This window comes from Gopherus flavomarginatus, chromosome 2, assembly GCF_025201925.1.
Source record: "Gopherus flavomarginatus isolate rGopFla2 chromosome 2, rGopFla2.mat.asm, whole genome shotgun sequence".
NCBI lineage: Eukaryota > Metazoa > Chordata > Testudines > Testudinidae > Gopherus > Gopherus flavomarginatus.
In genome coordinates, this window is record NC_066618.1 from 166370210 (window position 1) to 166393877 (window position 23668).

Below are 23668 nucleotides of genomic sequence, written 5' to 3' on the forward strand. Positions count from 1 at the left end.
ACCAAAGTGCTTTAGTTACCTGTTGGAGGTGGAGGGAGCCCTCTCTCCTGGGTACTGAATCTCCTGCAGCATGCAGGGGCCTGACCGTTCTCTAGGCACCTCAAAGTGCTTTACAAATATCAGTTATGCCTCACAATCCCCCTGGGAGGAGGTTGGAATCATTATCCCCAAGTTACAGATGCTGTGACTTGCCTAAGGTGATAGAGCCAGGGACAAGAACCAGGAGTCCTGGCTCCCACTTCCCTGCTCTACCCAAGTACCCCTTTTGCTGTAGAATTGACATGGACACAGACACGGACCCCTTTCCCCTCTTCCCCAGGTGCAGCAGAAAGGACAGGAACATCGGCTCTCAGACCAACTGAGTCATCCCAGATCTTGTGCCCTGTACTGCACTATCCGAACTGGTCTGATTCCTGGGCTTGGTCGCTCATTTCCTAGTGCTGGAGGAGCAGCACGCTCAGCCCCTGGAGGTAATGGGCTCTCCCTGCTTTGCAGCAAACCCCTTCAGATGATCTAGGTGAGGGCTTAGCAGGGAGCTTCAGACTTGATATTTTTTTTTGGAGTCACTGATTTAATTTTATACAAGTAAAACTACACATTGTATAAAGATTACAAGGCAGTTCTAATGTTTGCTATTGCATGTTACAAAAATCAATTTAGCTATAAAGGGGGCTTTTGGGATGGATTCTACTCCACAATTTATGTGAATTGGCAACTCTGATTTAGCAAAGCCTTCTGTTAAGACTAGAACTCTAGCTCCAATACATTAAGATCCCATAGGTTTAGATTCATACACAACAGGATTGCGGTTCTCATATTTTGAAGCGAAATGGGTGTTAAATGAATCATAGGGGAAGGAAGGCAGCTTTACTCAGTTTTAATACCCAACAGGTAAATATTTAGAGGTCTGCAAACAATAAAAGACACTAATGACATGGATCATATCCAGAAAGACACCATTGTGTCTGAGAATTGGAGTGTCTCCTGGAATTCAAGCAAACTAAAAAAACAGTCACGTTACTTCCATTATGTGAACTTGGTTATTCATGAGTGTAGGCAAGACTGCATCATGTCAAGCTACAAAATAGTACCTTTATTAGCTTTTTAATACAATCATGGGGAAGGGGAAAAGAAGAAACTTTTGGCAAGCTGATTACAAGGTGTTTGCTTGTGACACGGGACTGAGGGAAAGATCAAGGACACCCTCCAAACAGCTAACCCAGAGTAGAACCCCCCCCAGTTTGCACGCCAGAGGAAGAACACAGTGTTCGTCATGGATCTAGCTGCTATCCTGGCCCCACTGGCATTACTCCAACATGGAGTGGGACTAAATTATTTCTAATTAACTTCCTCTAGACTGCGTTAATATTGTAAAATCTACAGCCCATGGAGCCCTTCCAGCCACTCAGTGTGTAGGCCATGCTCTCCCCATCAAATATTAAATTGCCATAAACCCTTCCAGATCCCCCCATGACCTGACTGACCTGCCGTAAACGCCAAGAGAAGAGGGGAAGGTTTACAGAGGCGCGCACTCAGGGCTGCTGTCACCCCCCATATACAGAGACGGGTCCCTCCCGCCCCACTTCCAGATCCTAGGACCTCCTTGACTGTAGCAAGGAACAAAGGCTCTTCATTCTGTGCCTTTTCCACTAGCCCATGTTGCGGCAAAGATGGGACACAACACAAGGGGAGAACAGGTATTTTTGCGCTGGGGAAATTTTTTTTTTAAACCATCATTACAGTCTGCCCACTTGCGCCCCCCCATCCCCCCGTGCCCATCTCATGTCACCCCTCCCCACACTGGCTTTCCTGACTCATTCTTCCTCTCTCTCTGGCCCAAGCTAAGAAATTCCACTCTGCTGCATCGACACACTTTCCCCAGGGACCATAATCAACCAGGCCCTGGAGATCCCGCTCAGGTGCGGCACTGGGAATGGCAGCTCTCTGGATCGCAGCAGTCTGACTGGACCAGGGGAAGATCTGTCATCCGGCCACACCAACCAGGCTTACCCCTGGGGAAGGGAGAACTGGGCCCAATCAGAGGCATGGCTGGGAGATTTGGACATCGGTTAAGTGAAGTCGTTAAGTGGACATCTGATGGAGAGCTATGGGATAGGAAAGCGTGTCTCTCACTCACAGAAGCTAAGCCAATAAAAGATACTATCCCACTCGCCTTGTCTCTCCAGTGAGTGGCATGCGTGAGAGTGCATATGAGAGGTAGTTGTCTGTTGACTTAGAGAATTGGGGGGTTTAAAGAGGTTTTGTAGCTTAGAAACATGGCAAGAGATCAGCTTGGCGTTTAACCCAATCCACCTGCAACCCTCTTAGCAAGCCCACCCACACCCGCTACTCTGAGGCTTTGCTTTGCAAGCAATCCAGACTGCACTTCTGTCCCCACCGCTGAAATAACATGTTCCCCTCCCTTCATTCCTCCTCCTGACCCCCAGAGAGAGAGGATCCTCCCCTGGCTGTTTATGCCACTGGCCTGTGCTAGCTCAGACAGGATGGGTGGTCAGGATAGCGTTGCTGGGCAGGCAGCAGAGGCTCTGAGGAAAGGCACTATGTGCAAACAAACCCCCTATCTACTTTCTGTTACCTGTCTACGCAGCGGGATGCTCTTGGCCAGCTTGTGCACAGCCAGCTGGCTGTTGAAGTCGGTCTTCTTGGTGGTGCTCTTCATCTTGTAGATGATGACAGTTACCACCATGCAGGAGATGAGAAAGGCCCCTGTGCAGTAAATGATGATCTCCAGATACAGTGGCGAGGTCATCATGGCCGGCCTGTCTTCAATAGCTGGGTCAGCGTGAACAAGGCATTAGTACTGCAAATCCTTCGTGGGGCGGTGTGTTATGACTGGGAGAGCGACGCCCACCCACAGAGATTGGGATGGGCCATTCCTCCTCTCCCAGCCCAGAGAGGCTCTAAGCACAGCTGAGTCCAAGCCAGGCAAACCTCCTGGCTCCAGCTATCTCGGGGTCTGAACCCTGTCTAAACAGAACAGGACACACAGCCCAACGTACAGCAGGGACCAGCAGAGGCCAGCCACCTCCTCGCTGCCCCAGCATTCCTGTGCACATGAGTGACCGTGTGGTGTTCTTGAGCTGCCAACCCATGCTGGTCCTCAGCCAACCAGAGCTTGGAGAGACACGAGGAACAAGCACAAACCTTTATGTAAAAGGACACGTTTCCCCCCCAGGCCCACCCCACCATAAGCAGACGTTGGCTGGTGGGAAAGAAGCAGCTGAGGGAACTTGAGACCAAATGGCCAGGCAATGCAGCCCCTCCACCCAGAGAGGTCACAAATGCATGTGTCTGAGAGTCGAGTAGCGAGAGGAGGCAGGGCTGTAACCTCCTCTAAGGAGCTGCGATTAAATGAGAATTACAAACATACATAAAAGTGGGTAGATATATTGGGCTGAGAACTTCTGGGACTTCCCTCGGGTCCCTTGCTAGTGGCAGGAGACTGTGTCAGGGGCAGTCAGGGCAGGAGTCAGAATCAGATGATCTGAAATCAGGGAAGGCAGGAGCAGGGCTACGAGTGAGGCTGGGACAGGACTGGAACAAGGCCGGGTGCAGGGCACAATCTAGGCTAGAGCAGGGCTTGGAGCATGGCAAGCACAGAAAGGCAGAGAATCCACAGGCATCTGCATTGAGCAACGTGCTGCTGAGCTTAGAAACAGGCCTGCTAGCTTCCTCGGCCCTGTGGCCGGCCCCTGCCTGATGTGGCCCAGCTGTACTCATTAAACCATCACAAGACTGAGCAGGCGCAGCTGCAGAGCCCTCCCCCCCTCATAGTTAGGGGAGCAAGAGGCTGTGCTGGGCGCCCAGGGATCCTTCTGGGGATGGTATCGACTTCATTTTAACCCATTCAGGCATTGCAAAGCAGCATGTACAGAGGGGCCTGGCCCAGGCCTGGCTTGGGGACACCCCCTTTCTGTTCGTGGTGGGTAAGAGCAGGAGAGGATTCGGGGACATGCACCTTTGAGGATTTTCCTACCCAGTCTGAACTGGGACTGTAGATTTCTAGGGGAAGTTACCAGGAACAATGCTGGGACAGGCCAAAATAAAACGCTGTCCTTGTGAGATTGCAAACAGTTTGAACAGGAGTCACAGGAATTAAAAAAAAATTACCGAAGAGGCTTGGGTTTTTTATTTGTTTTTGAAATGTTCCCTAGCAGCCCCTTAAAGAGAGTTTCATTTCATCAGGAGACAAAACCTGCTCCCTCCCCCAGGGACTGAACTGCAGCAGGACCCCTCTTTCCTAACAAAGCCCCAGCTGAGTTGCAGCCACAGCAGTGGAAGTTCAGGAACAGTTTCGGTGCAGTCGCAGCCAGGTGATGCGGTGTATTACGCACGGCACCACTGCCGGGTCGGTGAGGACGCTGGAGTTGCAGTTCATTAAGACACAGGTCTCCCCAGCCCAGCCCTCCCCCCCCCCCCCGAGAAAAGCAGAGAGCCTCAGAGAAGGCATTAGAGGGAGTTCAAGTCTTTTGTGCTACACCCCACTGCAGAGAAGCAGCCACCATCTCCTGTTCAGATCCCAGAGCTCTGAACGGGGCAGGTCTGACAAGGGAGAAATGGCTGATAATGGAGAAAGTTTTTGTAGCCACCAGGCGCATCTCAAAAACTTCCTGCAGCTGCCGGTTATCAGGCCTTGTCAGGGAAAGGGAAGCAGCATGCACAGGGCATGGCTGAGCCAGACCCATGCCAGGGCAGGAGCACAACCTGCCCACAGAGGGCTCATGCAGAGGAAATAGCACCCACCACTGCAACCCCAGCACCCAGGGGCCAGGTTCCTCCTCAGGGCAAGGCCAGGGCTACTGATGCTCAAACTGCCACAGGGGGTCAGTGTAGGGGGCAGGAAAGGGGGAGACAGCAGCATGAGGCATGGGGGCTGCAGCTGACCCACCACTTTCCCCAATTTATTATTGGTTAACTTAGTTCTATTTGTGAGGGCTTGGGGGAGAAAGGGGACCAGGAACCTCCTCCATGGTCCTCTTCTTTCACCCCACTATCGGCGCTTCCACTCATGATGGCTTTAGAACCAGTCTGTGGTGCCCCAGGGCTGGCGAGAAGGGCCTTAGAGCTTTTCTGCCTCCATAGGCTGCAATCTCCACTCCCAAACTCCCTCCAGGTGCTGCCATGTGGCACTGTGACACCACCACCCAGGACACCTGCTGCATCCTCTCTTCCACTGAAACTGAAGGGCAGCCGCTTAGGAGCCAGAGGCCTGGGTGGTTCCTAGAAACACTGTTATCGCCCTGGGCTAATGCATCGGCACTTTGGTCAGCCGGTGTGGGGACACAAGGAATGGGAAACACTGGCATTGCCTGAGAGGACAGAACTAGCCTGTTCAAGTCAGACTGAACTACCAGTTACACGTAAATCAGAGATATGCATTGCCTTGGCCAGAGAGAGAGCGGGTGGCCATGGCCACCAATTCTGAACCGTCCCCAAGGTGGGAGCGGCAGGGCCCTGGCACCAAGCAGAGAGGGCACACATGGGAGACAGCATTAAATTACCGCTCCAGCATGGGAGACAGCATTAAATTACCCCCTTGCTTTGGATTCTCACCAGCAGGAGCCGCACTGGCAGGTGCAGCAGACACCCTGGGGATGGGTTCAGTCCTAACTTGTCACCAGGGCAGAGTGGCTGAGAGCACTGCCTTTGCTGGGGAAGCTGGGTGTCTAGGCGTGGGAGAACTGACTGGCAGGCTCTGTGCTTTCCCCAGGGTGGGGAGGAAAGGGGAAAGCCCAGGCTCTCTCCCAAGCTGCAATGCATAGTTCATCAGATATGGAAATGAGGTGGAGAAAGGACAGCAGAAAGAGGAGTATGTACCTTCGAGAACTGTCAACCATGCAGAGTGATGGGAGATCCCAATAGAATTACCCGCCAAACATGTATACTCCCCAGCATCCTCAAATGAGACATTCCTTAAGTGAAGGACTTCCATTTCTTTGTCTGTTGTGTTAACTCCAGCCGTCTAGAAGAAAACAAATGGAAGCAAAAAACGGACAAGCAAACGACATGAGATCTTCTAGGAACCAAGGTGGAGGAGGGGGGAGGAATGTGCCCTGGTGTCTCATTTGCCAGACCCCCGGGTAGCAGAGAGAGACCACTGTAGACCTGTTAAAGAGACCCTTAGGACGACCTTTGATCCAGGCTGACCTAAGGAGATGTTTGTTAAAACCCTTCACCAGACTGAATTTCCTGCCCATCTGAACATGCTGGTGATGGGCTGCATGGAAAAATGGACCTCAGGAAGAAGGGGCCGGCTTAGTTTCATGCGACAAAACTGCACAAGGGGAGGCGATGGGATTGCAGAGAAACACGATGGAAGACAACATAGCTGAAGGAGTGGGGTTTGGGTAGGGAAGTGACAGATTGTGAGATGGAGGGGAGAACACAACACTGTATTGTCACAGCCAGATCTGGTGCATAGATCGAGGTTTGAAAGCGAGGAGACATGAGCAAAATATGGCTGAATCACGTCTTTATTTTGGAGGGGATCTAACTCAGCAAAGATCCCAAGCCCAGATGCGCTGGAAAAGACGCAGCTGGAGCGAGAAGTGACAGCTTGTGTTTCACCAGGAAGATGCTGAGATGGTTTAGATGCACCTATCCAATGTGTTTTGCTAATACAGTGAGAGCGCGCAGGGGAGAAACATCCAGGAGGGGAAGGCGGGCAAGCAACACAGAGCACAAAACTAAACTGGCCACTGTGAGTATTTTTCCATGGCTTGTGGCACCAGAAATATAGCAGAAACAATAGAGCCCAGAGTTTTGTTTTCCACCACTAGGGACTGACTGTCCAAGTAAGATCCCAGTTGGTGTTCTTTAGTTTACCTTTTGCCATGGGTCTGGTGACAGTGAGCCACGCAGACTGGTTAGCCTCGCCAATATAATTGGAAACCTTACAAATATACTCCCCGCTCTCGGCCTCTGTCACATTATACAGGGTCAGCACCTCCGCATCAGAGCTATTAATTCCTGAGTGCTAGAACAAACCAACAACACAGGAGTCACATTGACACAGTTGGACATTGCAGCCCCAAGATCAACATAAATCACATCATCAGTGCCTTGCCCAGACGCTGAATCAAGGAGTGACTAGCGCAAGTCCTCTGTGACCCATCTCCCATACCAAGCAGTGGTGGTGTCTGTTTGCAGAAGTGCAAGGGTCTGATAAGCCAGACACACACAGCCGGGAGGTACCTATAGGTTTAACGAAGAGGGGCTTGTGCATTGAAACAGCTGACCGATGCATTGGCTTATGACAATTTGGTGACCACTGCAGGAAGTCAGCAACAGCACAACCTTTCTCCCCTCCCTTTGAATTAACACATGGGCACCCCCAGAGCTCCCAGATGAATGAACATGCCCTGCTTGACAAGGAACAGATTCAGGATGGAGTACCAAGGTGGCCATGAAACCACTGGATAAAGAGCACAGTGGGTTGCTTTAAGAGGTGGCACAGACTGGTGTTAGGTACAACACAGCAGAGAGGTATGTGCAAGGGAGCGTTGCATCAGTTGCTTCTGCTCTCTGCTGTGCAGCAACTTGGCTCTCTTGAAGTGGGATTCCAAGCCTGTGGTGGAGGCTAAGGGAGCCGGGCTCACCTGAGCTATTATCTTGCTTTCTACATTTGCTATTTTAAAAATAACAATTCATGGAATAGGAGTGACCCTCCCCTCAGCCCGCTGCATCTCTGAGCATGCAGATCCAAGGGCCACTGAATGCTTCACTGATAGTCTGTTCCTGGGCCAGTTAAGACAACCCTACTCTCTGCTCCCCACATCACTCTACACCAATGTATTCAGTCCAACTTGGTGCTTCGGGGAGGGCATCTCTCATCCACATTCTGCTGAAAAGACCAGCACCTTCCTGTCCTACCCACTCATTATCTTTTGCTATAGGCTTTGCAGGGAGGAGAGAACAGGAGAAGGCTCTGAATGTCCCATCGTCTTGGCTCAGCTGGTCAGGAGACTGGTATCTAACCCAGTCTGAATGGTAGCAAACATCATCCCTCTGCCCCATTCCTGATATGTCAGTTCCATCCCAAATGGCTTCCTTCCCCAATTCATCTCTACCTCCCGGCTCGTCCTGCAAAGGAAACCAAACGTGCCCACCCAGAATGAGAAGTTACCTTCAGGATCTGCACGTAGGGTAAGTTATCGGGTCCAATCTTGCTGCCATTGACCTCTATGTGCTTCAGCCACTGGATGTGGGGCTGTGGGTCGCTGTAAACTTTGCACACAAACTCCACATTGCTGCCCAGGGCCACGGTCTTGTTAGCAGGCAGCCCAGCTTGGAGGATGGGCCGGTGAGGTGATCTCTCTGCAAGACATGGCAAGAGAGGGGATGGTCTCACAAAACCAGGGCACCAAGCCCAGCGGGCTACTAAAGAGCAGCTCTGGGTGACCCAGACATCGCTCTCAGTCTCACGCACGTACATTTTGCTAGAGAAATTATCTTTTCTTGGCTACATTTTTTTACAATGCTGCTTGCAGCCCTGTAGATTCTATTACTTGATGAAGACTCGTGGCTGGGATTCTACATAAAAAGACTAGTCTTAGCACATCATTGGATACATCTCTGCCCACCCCGTCCCAAACTTGCATCCCACCCCCATGCAACGCACTCCTCCCAGAGCCTGCTCGAGAGCTCAGATAGGGGAGGGCACCTCCTTAGTGACAGCACAGCAGTGGGGGGCATAGAGTATTTAGCATCGCTCCCTCTTTTGCACCCTCTCCTGCTGCCTGGGAAGAGCTTGCTGTTCACTGGACCGGGCCCATAGGGATCTAGTTAATTATCAGGAGGGTTTGACCTGGTGTCTGGTTATTGGTGGAAGCAGGCCATTTAAATCTACCTAGTTAGCTACTTCTTGACACCTCTTCTGTGTGTGCAAAGTGAGAGAAGGCAGAAGTAGAAGTGCCAGAGATCCCTGAAAGTCCACTCAGTTTTGCTATTGATTTTACATGGAAGGTGGTCAGATGCCCAGGTGATGGATGGCAGTATAAAACCATAAGGCAGACAGACAGACAGACAGAACACGGTAACAGGACAAGAGGCCAGCCCAGAGCCCTGGGAGCAGCATGACCCATAAGCTCACTCTTTGGGCCAACAATACAAGTGAGGCAACACAGAGCTACTGAAAACAAAGGCCTGCCCCCAGGCTCCAGAACAAAACCACAAGGCTTGGCCAGAGCACGAAGTAGGCTCTAACCCAAGCCCGTATGTGGGCAGAGACACAGTCCCAGCCCCTTGCTCTCTCTCGTGCTGCTCAGGGTCAGATAGCAAGCAAGCATGAACAAGACAGATGTGGATTCGAAGTGAACTCAGCTTCCCAGAAACAAAGAGAGTTAGGCACATGGCAGCAGCAGGGAAAGGCCCTGCCACCAGCCACTACCTTCGCATCTTCACTCGGGAGGTGACAACACAGGGATTAAGGGGTTATTTTTTCATGGCGAGCGGCTGGAGCCAAGATCTGTTTCATCCCAGCCAGTCACTTATTAAAAATACGAAGGGAAAGCTTCACCAGCTGCCTTCCCCTCTAATCCCTCTCGCTAAGGAACCTTGATGAGCGGCCCCCTGTATCCTAAAATCATACTCCAGTTCCTGAAGTAAATATCACAGGACCGGCGCAGCCCCTGCCAAGAGCTCCTCTCTGCTTGCACTCACATCCGCCTTGAATTACACCGCACACTTTCTGCGGTGCCTCACCACTCCCCCCTCTGACGATGCAGGCAGGCCTCAGCCTGTTTCCTGTCCCGGGCGCCGCTTGAGGCCTAGCTGGAGGGTTACAGCCAGGGCTGATTACTGAGGAGGGAGTTAGGAAGATGCCAAGCGACAGCTGGTTTCTCTGACAAGGGGGGAAAGAAAGGATTTAGAGCCCCAGCTCTGGTGAGAGCTGTCAAGGACAGGCCCGTGCCTCTAACCAATGCAGCAGCCACCCTAGCAGGTGCCTAGAGATGCTGCAGGTAGCACCTGGAAGCCAGCCTAGCTCAGTGTGGCTCCCTCCACACTTGAATTTCCACCTGGGGAAGGGTGCAAAGGGAAGAGTTGTTTTAATTCATAGTGAACGCCCATTCTGCCCTCTGATCTCTTGCAATTGCCACTCTGCCTGGTGCCAGAGAGGAGGGGAGGCGGGCACGGCTTCCCAAGGGCAGGAGAACAAGGCTGGCAGCGAATACAGGTGTATCTCGGAAGGAGATACGTACCACGTACGGACACTGTGCGGAGGTAATGGTGGCCTCTGACCAGTGAAGCTTCTTGGAGGAAAGGGGATGGAGGAGACTATGGGCCTGACTGCAATGGGATACAAGGTAAATGCTGGTAAACCACTGCAGCAAGTGGGAGTGCAGACACTGTAGGGATTGGAGGCCTGCTCTCCTATGCACACTCTGCTTTCACCACCCATCCTCTAGCGTGCAAAGCACACTCACTAACATGCAGCTCCTACCACCACAGATATTCCCTCTGACTCTGGCCCTTTGCCGGAAAACCAAGTCTGCATCAGAGCCCAGGCTTCGCCTCTCCACCAGCAAGGGAACAGCAGCACAGAGGAGATGAAATACATCAAGCACTAGCCGTTCTGAGCAGCAAGAGCTGTGGTGGCTGATTTTATGATTCCGTGTTCGCTCATTGACTTGATAGCCAGGCCCACAAGGAAAAGTCCCTCCAATGGAGCAGCACTGGCAGTGCCATCAGATGTGTCCCCTTGAAAGCAGAAGGTAGGCAAAGGATTAGCTTTGGATCAGACAGGAGTGAGAAGATGACAGGATCTGCCTGGAGATTGGCTGGTGATATTCCAGCTGAGATCTCACTGCACTCAGTGCTGTGTCTGGGATTTCCTGCCACTTGCCACCTGGCTGGAATCAGGTCCCTTTTCCCATATGTAGCCAGGATGAAATGGAAGTGCCACTATGCTGCATTGTAGGTGTCAGTGCATGGGGCCAGGCCTGGATACTTGGTGACCAAGCCTTCCTGAGCTGGGGCATTGCAAGGAAGGATTCACAAGGGGCTCCCAGGGGCAGGGCTAGCCACTGACCTCCAAAGGGATTTCCAACAACAGGGGCCCAAAAGCCCCTTATGAAATCAAACTAAAAAAGCCACCCAACCAGTTCTGATTAGTGACTTTGGCGCAGAGGGCAGTTCCATTCCATCAGTCTTACAACAAAAGAGCGAAGGGAAATCAACCAGGGAGGAGCCCTTTCCTTCCCAAGGATGGACAAGAAGGCATCGCAGCCCCACACACAGGGCTGGCGCTTCCATTTAGGCGGCCTAGACAATTGCCTAGGACGCCAGGATTATTGGTGGGCGGTATTTTGCCGGAGGGGGCAGCAGGCGGCTCCGGTGGAGCTGCCGCAGTCGTGCCTGCGGACGGTTGGCTGCTCCCGCGGCTCCGGTGGACCTCCTGCAGGCACGACTGCGGTTGCTCCACCAGAGCCGCGGACTAGCGGACTCTCCGCAGGCACGACTGCGGCAGCTCCACCGGAGCCGTGGGACCAGGGCACGGAGCGGCAAAATTGCTGTGCACCTAGGGCGCTAAAACCCCTAGCACTGGTCCTGCCCACACAGATGACTCTCCCCCCGATGCCCTCCTGGGCCTGAAGCCAAGCAAAGGATCAGGCGAAAGGCCAGACCGAGAGAACCCCTGGTTTGCTCCTGGGGCCAGCAGAAGCTGGAGGAAATGCTGCTGCTCCAGAGAACAGCCACTGGTGGACTGTGTGGTGAATGGGGCGGATCACCCTCCCCAGCACAAACAGAAACCGAGTGTTTGCAAAGTGGGGAGGGGGCACGGACAGGTGAAATTCTTGTCAGGGAATGTGGGGGAGGAGGATAAACATGGCTACCTATTCATCCAAGGTCAAAGGTCAAACAAACCCAATGAGGACCTAGCCGATTAACAAAGAGCCTGCCACTGCGGTGAGTGAGCATTAAGAAACCCCTTTGTTCCCACTGCTGACTATTCCCTTCAGTTTGCTCAGTGTAATCAAATTAAATCACATTTTTAATGGTTCATTTACTGGCATTTAGAGCAGCTCCACATGTGCAACTGCACAGACTAGCCTTCCCAGCTGAGAATTAAAGCTCATATGATGATTAAAAAAAAAGTTCTGTCTGGACGACAAAATTATTTTAACAAAAATTTAAAAAAACAAAAATAAAACCAAACCACCAGCTCTGAGGCCAGGCCATCCCTCCCATCCCCCAAGGGAGACAAGCTGTGCTCTCAGGAGACAGAAGAGATGAGTCTGATTATAGTTGAGGCAAGTGACAATTAAAAGCGGGAAGCAGAGTCCATCCAGCTGTCTAGGTGCGTATGTAGCTCCTGGCAGTGCAGTATCCGAGTGCCAATGAGTAACAACAATTCCACAAACAAGCTCTCTTGCCCACCTGCAGGTGTAGAAACTGGGGGAGGTCACTGATTGAATTGTAATGCAAGGGAGCAGATCCATATAGGCAAGGAGCTTGTGGAGGGGAAGCTGTGCTGATGAAAAGTGCTTTGCATTTGGCTCAGAGCACTGCGAGGCCCGCAGGTTCTTCTTCACCCTGATGGAAGCCCTCACTGGAGGCATTTGAGTGCCTTCCTGGATTAGTCTGACTGGGGTTTGCGTTCCCCTCCCAGAAGTGAGACAGCCACTGGGAGCTCGTGGACTGTGACGCTGTGCTTGGGTATAACTCAACGCCAGGCTGTAACGCCCCGGCCTCCTTTGGGGAAGTGAACATAACAACATAAGAACGGCCACACTGGGTCAGACCTAAGGTCCATCCAGTCCAGTATCCTGTCTACCGACAGTGGCCAATGCCAGGTGCCCCAGAGGGAGTGAACCTAACAGGCAGTGATCAAGTGATCTCTCTCCTGCCATCTGTCTCCACCCTCCGACAAACAGAGGCTAGGGACACCATTCCTTACCCATCCTGGCTAATAGCCATTAATGGACTTAACCTCCATGAATTTATCCAGTTCTCTTTTAAACCCTGTTATAGTCCGAGCCTTCACAACCTCCTCAGGCAAGGAGTTCCACAGGTTGACTGTGCGCTGTATGAAGAACTTCCTTTATTTGTTTTAAACCTACTGCCCATTAATTTCATTTGGTGGCCCCTAGTTCTTATATTATGGGAACAAGTAAATAACTTTTCCTTATTCACTTTCTCCACATCACTCATGATTTTATATACCTCTATCATATCCCCCCTTAGTCTCCTCTTTTCCAAGCTGAAAAGTCGTAGCCTCTTTAATCTCTCCTCATATGGGACCCATTCCAAACCTCTAATCATTTTAGTTGCCCTTCTCTGAACCTTTTCTAATGCCAGTATATCTTTTTTGAGATGAGGAGACCACATCTGTATGCAGTATTCAAGATGTGGGCATAACATGGATATTCTCCGTCTTATTCTCTATTCCTTTTTTAATGATTCCTAACATCCTGTTTGCTTTTTTGACTGCGTGGACGTCTTCAGAGAACTGTCCACGATGATTCCAAGATCTCTTTCCTGAATAGTTGTAGCTAAAGTAGCCCCCATCTTATTGTATGTATAGTTGAGGTTATTTTTTCCAATGTGCATGTATCCACATTAAATTTAATTTGCCATTTTGTTGCCCAATCACTTCGTTTTGTGAGATCTTTTTAAAGTTCTTCACAGTCTGCTTTGGTCTTAACTATCTTGAGCAGTTTAGTATCATCTGCAAACTTTGCACCTCACTGTTTACCCCTTTCTCCAGATCATTTATGAATAAGTTGAATAAGATTGGTCCTAGGAGTGACCCTTGGGGAACACCACTAGTAACCCCTCTCCATTCTGAAAATTTGCCATTTATTCCTACCCTTTGTTCCCTGTCTTTTAACCAGTTCTCAGTCCATGAAAGGATCTTCCCTCTTATCCCACGACAACTTAATTTACGTAAGACCCTTTGGTGAGGGACCTTGTCAAAGGCTTTCTAGAAATCTAAGTACAGCTTATCCAATGGATCCCCCTTGTTCACGTTTGTTGACCCAAAAGATCCAACCTCTTCTTGGCCTGCAGCCGGCCAGAAGGGACTCGCTACAGTGCCTCAGGCTAAGCAGCGGTGCAGAACTCCACCCCACCCCAGGACTGCCCTCCAGTGTCTGGTTGGGATAGCAGCTCAAGTCCTGACATGGGCCCAAAGAGGAGACAGCAACCAGCTGACACCTGAGAGGTGGGCTGAAATCTGACAACGGTCACCGATTCCAAGCGCCACATACAGCGAGATGGCTAGAGCTAATTATAGAGCTTTGAGCAATTCCTTTCCACAGGGATGTGCTAAGGTTTCTCTGGTCCTGGATCTAGAACACCTTTCTCCCAACTGGGGCCTCAATCCCAGAGCTAGGTTCCCAGCATTGCCACTGTTTCCCCAGTCTTCGAGTCAGCCTCCGCAATCCCCACCCAGAGCTCTACAAGAGCATCCCTGGGCTGCAGAATGTCATGTGCACGGCTACAGTGGAAGTGGGGCAGACTCGTTCCGGTGGCCAACAAGGTGTTGAAAAGGCAGGCAGCCTGCTTGCCAGAGAGGCGCTGCTGAACAGAATAGGACCTCAGGGGAGCCCCCTCCTCTGCACAGCCATGACGCCTTGTGCTACATTTATGGTTTGCGTCACTGGTTTCCCAGGGACATATGTTTCCAATTTCCCTTCTTAACCCTCTGACCAGCTCAGCCTCTCTCACCCACTACGTCGAGTTGGTAGGTGTGGTTGATGCTCCCATATTTGTTCTCCACGATGCAGGTGTAGTTGCCTTTATCGGACGGCACCACTGAGTCCATGATGATGCTCCAGGTTGCGTAGCGGACCTAAGGAGGCAGGAGACACGACAAAGCCAGTTCAATGTGGTTATTGGCACAGAGCTTTATCATCTGCGTATTCCAAATGGTGTGGGGAGGAATTAGGGACCCCAGACCATGCCAGGGCTGCATTTGATAGAACACATGCCCTCTAATTCCAGAGCACGTCAAAGCCCCTGGGCCTCGTGTTCTAGACAGGCCATAAATCTCGGCTCAAAGTTACCTTTGCCCATTGCTACAGGGAATGGTAATCACTCCCAGCTGTCCCAGGACAGACGCAACTCACAGCTATCTGCAACTGGAAACATGATGCCAATGGAGTTTGATGGGCTGGCATTGACTGCGGGAAACCCCTCTCCAGACAGCCCCAGCCTGCCCTCCCGCCCGCAGCGTCACGGGAGCAGAATCTCACTGCTCCAAACTGTCATGCGTCTCTCAGAACACACTGCCCCGGCCTGTGCTACTCCCATGTCACCCGGATAAGAGCTCCTCCCTAGCCAGTCCCCACTCCCACGCAGGAATCAATTCCCAGTTCAGCAGACAGGACAGAGCCTGGATATTGAGGCACATCCCTGAGTCACCCCCTGCAGGCCCCTGACTTTATCCCCTTCTGTGGGCAGTCCTCTTCCCACCCTCACCCCCAGGGCCAGCACCTCCACACCTGACTGCAGGGAGCTCTCTGTCACATGCGCCCCTGAGTGAAAACAGAGATTAAAAAGCAAGCAGGTGAGCAAGGGTCCTCCTGCTGATGTTCCCAGGGGGCTTCATGAGACCGTAGGCCAGACTCTACCCCATTCAATTCACAACACAGCAGCAAGCTCCAAACAGCTCAGCATGCTCCAGGCAAGGTACCTGAGACACATGCACTGTTGCAATTGCAGCATCTTGGGGCAGCAAAACTGTTTCCTGCCCTCCCAGTCCCAAAGCATCCCAGATCTCGACTGTTTGGTTTGGAGAGGGTGAGGGGTGACAAGAAGGGGTTTTAGTGTGGATGTCCCATGCTGGACTAGCGTCTCCACTACGGTTTCCTGGGCCCTGGAAGCTGAGCTCCCTCTACTCAACATGGCCACTTTCACTCCTGAATAAAACCACCTTTGTCACTGCTGGATGAAAGCAGGATCCCAAGAAGCAGCTTCTCCTATCGAGGCCTTCTCTGATACCAGCTTCATGCTGGTGTTGCTGCATTCCTGGCTCCAAGCTGGATTCCAGCCCCATTATCCCACCTCCCCATCTGGGCATTGCATTGTGTGCCCAGGCCTTCACCTTCCAATTACAGCCACTGTGCCATTGTCAGAGTCAGCTCACAGCAACAGGCCGGGGCAGCAGGAGCTTCCCACAGCACAAGGACACAACGCAGAGCATTTAGGTGTCAATGAACTGAGCCCTGTGCGCCTCTGTAGCCTCTCCAGGCACTATCAGTGCAGAAATGCCAAACAGTGGCAGAGTGATTTAGTGTGGCATTCGGGGAATGGAGAAGCATTTTCTGCCTGTGCTTATTGAAAAACTGGCTTGCCCTGGGAGAAGATACTGGCCGTCCTCAGTTCTGTCCTGAAGCCTTCTGGTTACAACTGGTGTGAATCACAATTTATATAGCTGTATCTTTTGCCCCCAGGTACGTCACAGACTTCATGTGAATGGCACCACTGAAAGGCAGCCAGCACTAGCCTAAGAGGGCAGGGCCTAGGGAGACCAGCCAGGAGATGAAGCACCACCCCATTGCTATGGAAAGTGCCCAGGCATCTAGCATTCAAAGTCGTTTAGGAGAGACACTTCCCTCCCCTGCACCGTGAACAGCTCAGGGATCAAAACCTCCTGGCACGATGGGGCTCTCTTCAAAAGGTGCAAGGCTGAGTCAGCCCTGCTGGGATTTGAACTTTGGAAGACCAGTTGCTTCAACAGTGATGCATGAGAGGAAGACTGCCCTTGGGTTAAGGACACTGGAGGGGAGCTCAGAAAGCTGGGATTCTTATTCCCGGCTCTGGGTGATCTTGGGCTACCCTATGCCTCAGTTTTCCATCTGTAAAAAGGGCTACGAGTACTTTCTTTCCCCACGCTGTGTCTTGTCTATTTAAATGGCTGGGAAGGGCAGGAGCACTCTTACTATGTGCATGTATGGGCAGCACTTGGCACAGTGGGGCCCCGATCTCAGAAATAATAATAATGACAAATCTAATATAGGAGGAACTGGGAAAGAAGGGTGGTGTCACTGATGAAGGGGTTTTCCTTGGAGTCCCATGAGCACCAGGAGGGTTGGACTGAAAGTGTACAATTCCAGGGTGTCACAAGGATGAAATCTTACTAACAAAAGCCAAGGAGACGCTCCTGGTGTTCATGCCATGCCCGTTCCCTGCCTGAAAGGCCAGTCTCCCGCTCACCTTTGATTCCTTAGGACCAGCCAGGGGACTCTTTGAGCAGATAGCGCCGCCCCAGCACGTAATAAAGTGAGCTTAGCAGTGTCATGATGTGGCTGATTTCTGGGGTTTGTGCCAGCGCCTTGCTGGACCCTAATGGGACATGGGCCAATAGCTGGATTTCATTTGCACAATCATGTGCATAAGTCAGTGGCCAGTGAATAATCAAAGTGCTAGCTGGAGGGGAGTGCACAGCAGAGGGCTGACTCAGAGAGTCTCTCTCGCAGGAGAGGGCAACATCTCCTGGGAGACCTGAGGCTCCTATCCCAAGCACAGTGAAACACACTACTCGAGGCAGCAGCTGCAGCCACCAAGTTACCATATTAGCCACACAACGTTCCTTGCTTGCGTCTCTGCGGCTGGGAAATCACCTCCCACAACAGTTCTACAGCTTATCTGTTTCCTTCCCTGCAGCCCCGAACAGGGAGTTCCCACTGTGCTCTGGAGGAGCTGACACAGGTGGGAATCCTTGTCTCCAGCAGAGAAAGGCTAATTCAATAGCACACAAAGCCATCCAGCTGCTCTAGAAGTTTTTCAAGGCCCAATACATGTGCCAGGCAAAACCAAAATGTAGTTGCTACAAATGACTAAGAAAAACAAGAGTGCATCAATGGAGCCTGATTTCACTTTAACAGGAAAGAGTAATTATCATCTGAAAATGGCACAGAACCTTCTTCAAATTGGTTTGATTCAGGAGGAATGAAGGTAATTATTTGATGCATGAATCACGGATTGTGTCTCATTAAAGCCACTATTGATTCCTCCTGAGAGGCCTTGACCAACACTTCAGTTTTAAAAAGAGAAGGAAAAAAGGACAGTTATTGCCTCTGGCTACTTCGGGAGGAGTATTATGGATGCAGGAGTTTATGCAGTGGAGCTGTGGTGGCAGCACTGAATCGTTCAGCACTGAAACATGTTGTTCTCCGGGCAACCAAAGGAGGAGCATCAAAACCAGACAGCAGAACGCCTGCACCCACTGCCAGAACACCTTTTCCTTCTCCAGCCACTCACAGTAGCTTTAAAGATGACAGGGAAATGCTCCCCTAGCAATCAGAGGGTAACCTGTGCCCTCCAATATTGTACAATAGCGACTGCTAGAAAGAAATCAGAGGAGCAAGTGCTCTCTGTCTTTTGGCTGTCGGACTCCAGCACTGGCTGTCCAGGGAGCCTGCATAGTGCTCCCAGGTCCTCTCCTGCTTTGATTTCAACTCAGAGCCCCGAACAACAGCTTTGTTACAAGGGAAAGGAAACAGTGAGATACTAGCCCCACACTCCTTGAAAAGCTCCAGACTCCAAGGCTCTATTCACCTGCTTCAGTTCACTCCCAGACAGCACATCCCTAGCAAACAACAAACCTGCATCAGAGCCAAGTGGCTTGTCCTGCTCTTCCTAAGGGAGCCAAGTATCAGGGAGTGAATTATGGCCTGAGAGCTGGGCCTGGCAGACTTTCCCAAGAAACCTGTCAGCCTGGGGCCCCTACTGCTTCTGCTGGCCATATTGTTGCCCTGTAATAAAATCATCCCCTGCAGCAACTGGGCTTGTCCTATAACAGCCCTGCCGTGGGAAGAGCCCAGAGAATTCCCCGGAGTATCACAAATGAGGAGGGGGAATCTGATGCAGTTTGTGTGCAGATCAATGCAGCAAAAAACCCCAATGTTAAAGCTAGGCAAGACTCATTTTGGCCCTTCTTCCATCCCCTCCCTGATAATGCCTACTAGCACAAGCTTGACCCATCAGCAGGTCACCCTCACAGGTCTGTTTTGTAACCTGAATGTTACAGGGGCCCACCTGTCCCTGCTGGGAGACTGCAGCCCAAAGGAGCAGCCTACCCGGTGCACGCTAATCTGCAACACCCATTCACTTTTCCCCTCAAAGCAACGGTTTCAGTCTAGGGTTCTTATCTGACTTCTCTTCCTGTAGCTTGGGAGGTGCCCAGATACATTTAGAGATGCAGCCTCACCCTGGGAGCTGGAGAAGGTTTGTTACTCCCATTTCACAGGTGGGGGAACTGAGGAACAGAGAGGTTACGTGATTTGCCCAAGGTCACACAGGGAGTCTGTAACAGAGACAGGGAATTGAACCCAGAGCTCCAGAGGCCCAGTCCAGTGCCTCCACCACATGTCCATCCTTCCTCCTCCTCAATGCACTTTTCAATAAGAATTATTTGTACCAGAAGCCCAGTGCTCACAACCCAACCAGCATCACCCCAGCACCACTCCCACAATGCTCCACCCTGCAACAACAACCCAGCACGCACATATATTCCCCCCTGCAGTGACAGCCCAGTGCACAGGCAGCCCTGTGCTCACAAAGTATTCTACATCACCACCGGCCTGTACAAACCTTATTCACAAGCAACCCTACAATAACAAACCTATGCACACATATCCAGTAGGGAGAGAATCCAACACATTTTCAAGAAGGAGGATTTTTGTATTCAGGTTCCCAAGGGATTATTATAACAGCAAAGGGAAGACAAATCATTTTAGAAAGTTAGAGAAATGTCTCCCTGGGACCATTGCCCCCCACTTTATAATCCTGCAGGCTGTTGAGCGACCAGCATTGAGAGAACTTCCGCTCCCAACCTACCTGGACATACAAGAGAGATGCTGCTGCTTTATCCAGAACAGGATACTTGGGCCCAATCCTCAGCAGGTGTAGGCTGGCAGAGCTCCATTGCAGGGAATGGAGATGTGCGCAAGGCAGTGAAATGAGGCCACTTTACCCCAGCTGAGAACCTGGCCCTAAAGAGAAAGGCTGACCCTAGAAGAACAAGAGCCCCCGGGGGGGGGGGGGGGGGGGCATTCAGGACTGCCCACTTTGTGCAGCTCCTTTCACCATGATACTGGGAGCCTGGGGCTGGAACTTAGTGCCTATTCACTGTAGTGGTGGGTGCACAAAGAACAGCTAAGACCCAAGTGCTCCTGGGCACTGCCTGACAGAGCCTCTTAGCTTCAGACTGAGAAAATCCCACAGCCTCCGTGCTCCAGATCAATCCATACCCCCTATCTGCACAGCACCCCCATTCCTGCTCACCTTGTATCCACCGATGCGGTGGTCGGGCTTGAACTCCTTGCCGTTCTTCAGCCAGCGCAGCGTGGGGCTGGGCGTCCCGCTCGATGGGCACTTGAACTTCACCGTTTTGGCAGCTGGGACAGCATGGAGCTTCTTCTCCATCTTCTCGGGGTATGTCCAGTAGGGAGCCACAGCCACTGGGCAGAGAGACGTGAGTCAGCATGGGGAAGGACTCTGGCACGCTGGCACTGGGACCTCACAACGGTCCATGTGGGCTTGGAACTTCCCCTGCAGGCTGCACAATGCCCCCAATGCAATGGGGCACACTGATAAAAATGGCGTCCCTCTGCCCCAGCCCCGACTTCTGGCTTAGGGGAAGAACAGACTCTGGTGGCTGCAAAGGGGTTCGTTGTAAACTGTGAAGGAGAGGAGGGGCCAACACAGCCAAAGGGAGAGCCAGAAAGCTTCAAGAGATGTCACTTGCACTAGTATCAGTTCTTTCTAGAGCCCCTCTCAGCTGGATGAGCAGCCAGGCCCCATTAACAGGCCACCGGCTGTCTGCAGTGCAACCCGGACCCCAGCCAGCAGCCTGTCGCAGGGCGAGATCATGGCTCCAGTAGCCTACAAAGTCTTTGATTACTTGTGTCACACGGTCACCGGAGAAGCCTGTCCTACACCTGGGGATACGCTCCTTTCCAGCCCCAGTTATGCTATTCAGATGGGACCAGGACTCCTCCGTGGCTGGATTTGCCTTGCGAGCGTGGAGGCAGAATCTGCAGCTGCTAATCTGAGTGTGATTGCAGTAGGAGGGTTTGGTGGACAGGGAAGGGGCAGGATTTTTAAAAATACTGAAGAGCATCCTCACTGGTTTAACCCTGCAGTCAGGTGGGCCAGGAACCTGGAGCTACAGTGGATTGTAGACAAGACATCCTACCCCAACCAGACAGATCATGAACATGTTTCAGGCAAGGGAAGGAGACACACAGTATTTTAGCAGCACCTTTATTGAAACTAAGGCCTTGTCTACCTGGGGAAACTTATTGGCATAATTATACTGGGATAATTAGACCATTATCGTTAGGGCACTATAACTCCCCCAGTGGACACTCATTCTGGAAAATTATACCAGTGAGTTATACCAGAATAACTCCAGTAGGATCCTTCTCCCAGTATAATTATGCCAGTCCATTTCCCCAGGTAGACACACCCCTAACTGGGATATTGGCAACACCAGGAAGCTAGAGGTTTACCTGGCCTGCCCAGTTGGTGGGTCTCTGCCCTCCCCGAGCCCTTGCATTCTCCGTTCTCCAGGTGGGACTGGCTGGAGCAGGAGTCACTTCCCAGAACAAGCTGCTGGCCTTTTGTCAGGCTCTGAGTGTTAGGTAGATGTATGCACATGGCTCCAAGCCAGACGCTCATGTGCACAAGGCCAGCTCCTTCAGAGGCATTCACACGCTGACACCCTTTTTGTCTCATGCAACTCCAGCAGCCCAGGTGACCTTGACATTTCCAAAGCAGATAATGGTCTGGGTGAATGAATGACAAGCTGAAGCCTGGAGGCAGGAGCGTTTCCTCCCAGCCCGCTACATCTGCAGGCAGGGGCAGGGGCAGTGAGGGCACTTTGGGAAACTCACAGGTGAGCAGAGGATAACAGCATGCAGCTCAAAGCTGTTTGCTATGGCTGCTGGCAGCCAGGGCTATCACCTGCTAGGCCCTGGCAGCGCTGGGCGAGGCCCCACCAATGGGCTAGGCCTCTTATAAAAACTCTTAAATTGCTTTAGTGAATGACAAAAAATAAAAAGGAGACACCACCTTATGAAATGCGGCGCCCGAGGTTTTGGGGCCAAGACCCTTCCCCTACCCCACCCCCCCGAGAGTTAGCAGCCGGGAGAGGGCAGTATCTGCCTGAGGTTGCGTTAGGTATCAAATCGTGTCTCATGCGTACTGTTCGGTTTGGTGTTATCTGCCTCCTTCTCCTCCGAGGAGGAATCGTCATCGTCATCGTCATCCTCAGCGGATGGAAGAGCGTCTGCAAGAGAAGAGAAGAGAAGAGAAGAGAAGAGAAGAGAAGAGAAGAGAAGAGAGGGCCGGGTTTCAGTTTTGCTTCCAGCTGCCTCACTTACCATCCTGCAGGAAGAACCAAGCAGAGCTGCACAGAGCCACTCCCTTCCCGGGTGTGGCTTTTACCCTTCCTCCCCCTTGTCCTGCACAAGGGGAGCTATTCATTGGGCTGCCTAGGAGCCATTTACCTCCCTTGTCTAGGCAGCAAAGGGGGTTCCCACTAATACAAACACAGCCCCAGAGCAAACTGCAGAACAGCTCCAATGGGCAGAATTAAAAGGCACAGTTTAGGACCTGTACGTAACAGCTCCCCATTCCTCCACGCCCGGGGACAATGGGAAAGGAGGGCTTCCTGGCATGCCCCTCCCAGACAGATGCTCATTGGTACATTTCACACGCTGGGGACCAGCAAGTCATGGCAACATGACTTGCTGCCCGCGCTGTGTCATCACATGAAGGGGGCAGCGGAGAGCTCTGCAGTCACCAGGGGTGGGTCAGAGTTGTCAGGTTTCTCGCTGGTCCATGCCATTTTGCAGGCTTTCACCTCATGTAACAGTGGGGTTCCAACACCAGGCACTGAGGAACATGTGGACAGAGGAAGCAAGGAGGGTCAAAACAAGCCATCCCTTCGGCCCTGGGAGGGACTTGAATACATGGGTTCTGGGGTCAGGGGAGAGGGAGCGGAGAACTCTGGGCAGTCGACTACTTGGAAAGAATCTTCCCCCTCGCTCAGACCTGTGTTCCTTTGCACTCAGGGAGGAATGGAGGAAGTCTGGCCCCAGCCTGGCCCCAGCATCTCTCTCCTTGGCCTTGCAACCGCAGCCCAGAACAGCCCTGCCCGAGACAGGACCAGGGGCTGAGAGTTCCCACCCGCCCACACACAACCAATGGCCTAAGGACTCGGCAGCAAACCTGGCCTAACTCCCTGGCGCAGGCCCTAGACGCCACGGTGTGTATCACCATGCAGGAGGCCCAGCGCTCTGCAGCAGCCGCATTTCAGTTAGAACACAGGGATTTTACATCAACTAAGAAGGACAGGAAGTGGCGCGATCAGTGCTAGGAGCCTGGCCCTGCCGATTTTCATACTGAATTCATACAATGTAATGTCCCACGTTTCTGCTTTCAGTGTGCCATGCACTGTGGCACTGGCAATACAGCACTACATTGGCAGAAAGGGAGCTGGGGGACAAAGCAGAAGAGTGGGGATTAGCTGGGGGTTTCAGACCCTAGGGACAGGGGTTGAGGTAGTGTCATAAGCACTAGCTGGATGTGTCTGCTACAACGATCAGCAGGGAAATGGTTAATAGCATTGACATTTAAATTGACACTGAGATGCATGGCAGCTCACCCCCCTTGGAGCTACCAGTTCAGTCTG

General features: G+C 51.9%; 1 protein-coding gene across 2 annotated transcripts in view; it reads right to left on the reverse strand.

Annotated features, from left to right (window-relative positions):
* The window catches only part of FGFR1 (fibroblast growth factor receptor 1), a 74034-nt gene that overhangs the window by 14823 nt on the left and 35543 nt on the right, over positions 1-23668 (reverse strand). For both annotated transcript variants that reach the window (XM_050939949.1, XM_050939948.1), the window contains 6 exons: positions 22178-22261; positions 20254-20429; positions 14692-14815; positions 8147-8337; positions 5839-5983; positions 2597-2793 (listed from right to left, as the gene is read on the reverse strand). In XM_050939949.1, coding sequence (XP_050795906.1) covers positions 2597-2793; positions 5839-5983; positions 8147-8337; positions 14692-14815; positions 20254-20429; positions 22178-22261 — 917 coding nt within the window. The remainder of the gene's footprint in view (positions 1-2596; positions 2794-5838; positions 5984-8146; positions 8338-14691; positions 14816-20253; positions 20430-22177; positions 22262-23668) is intronic.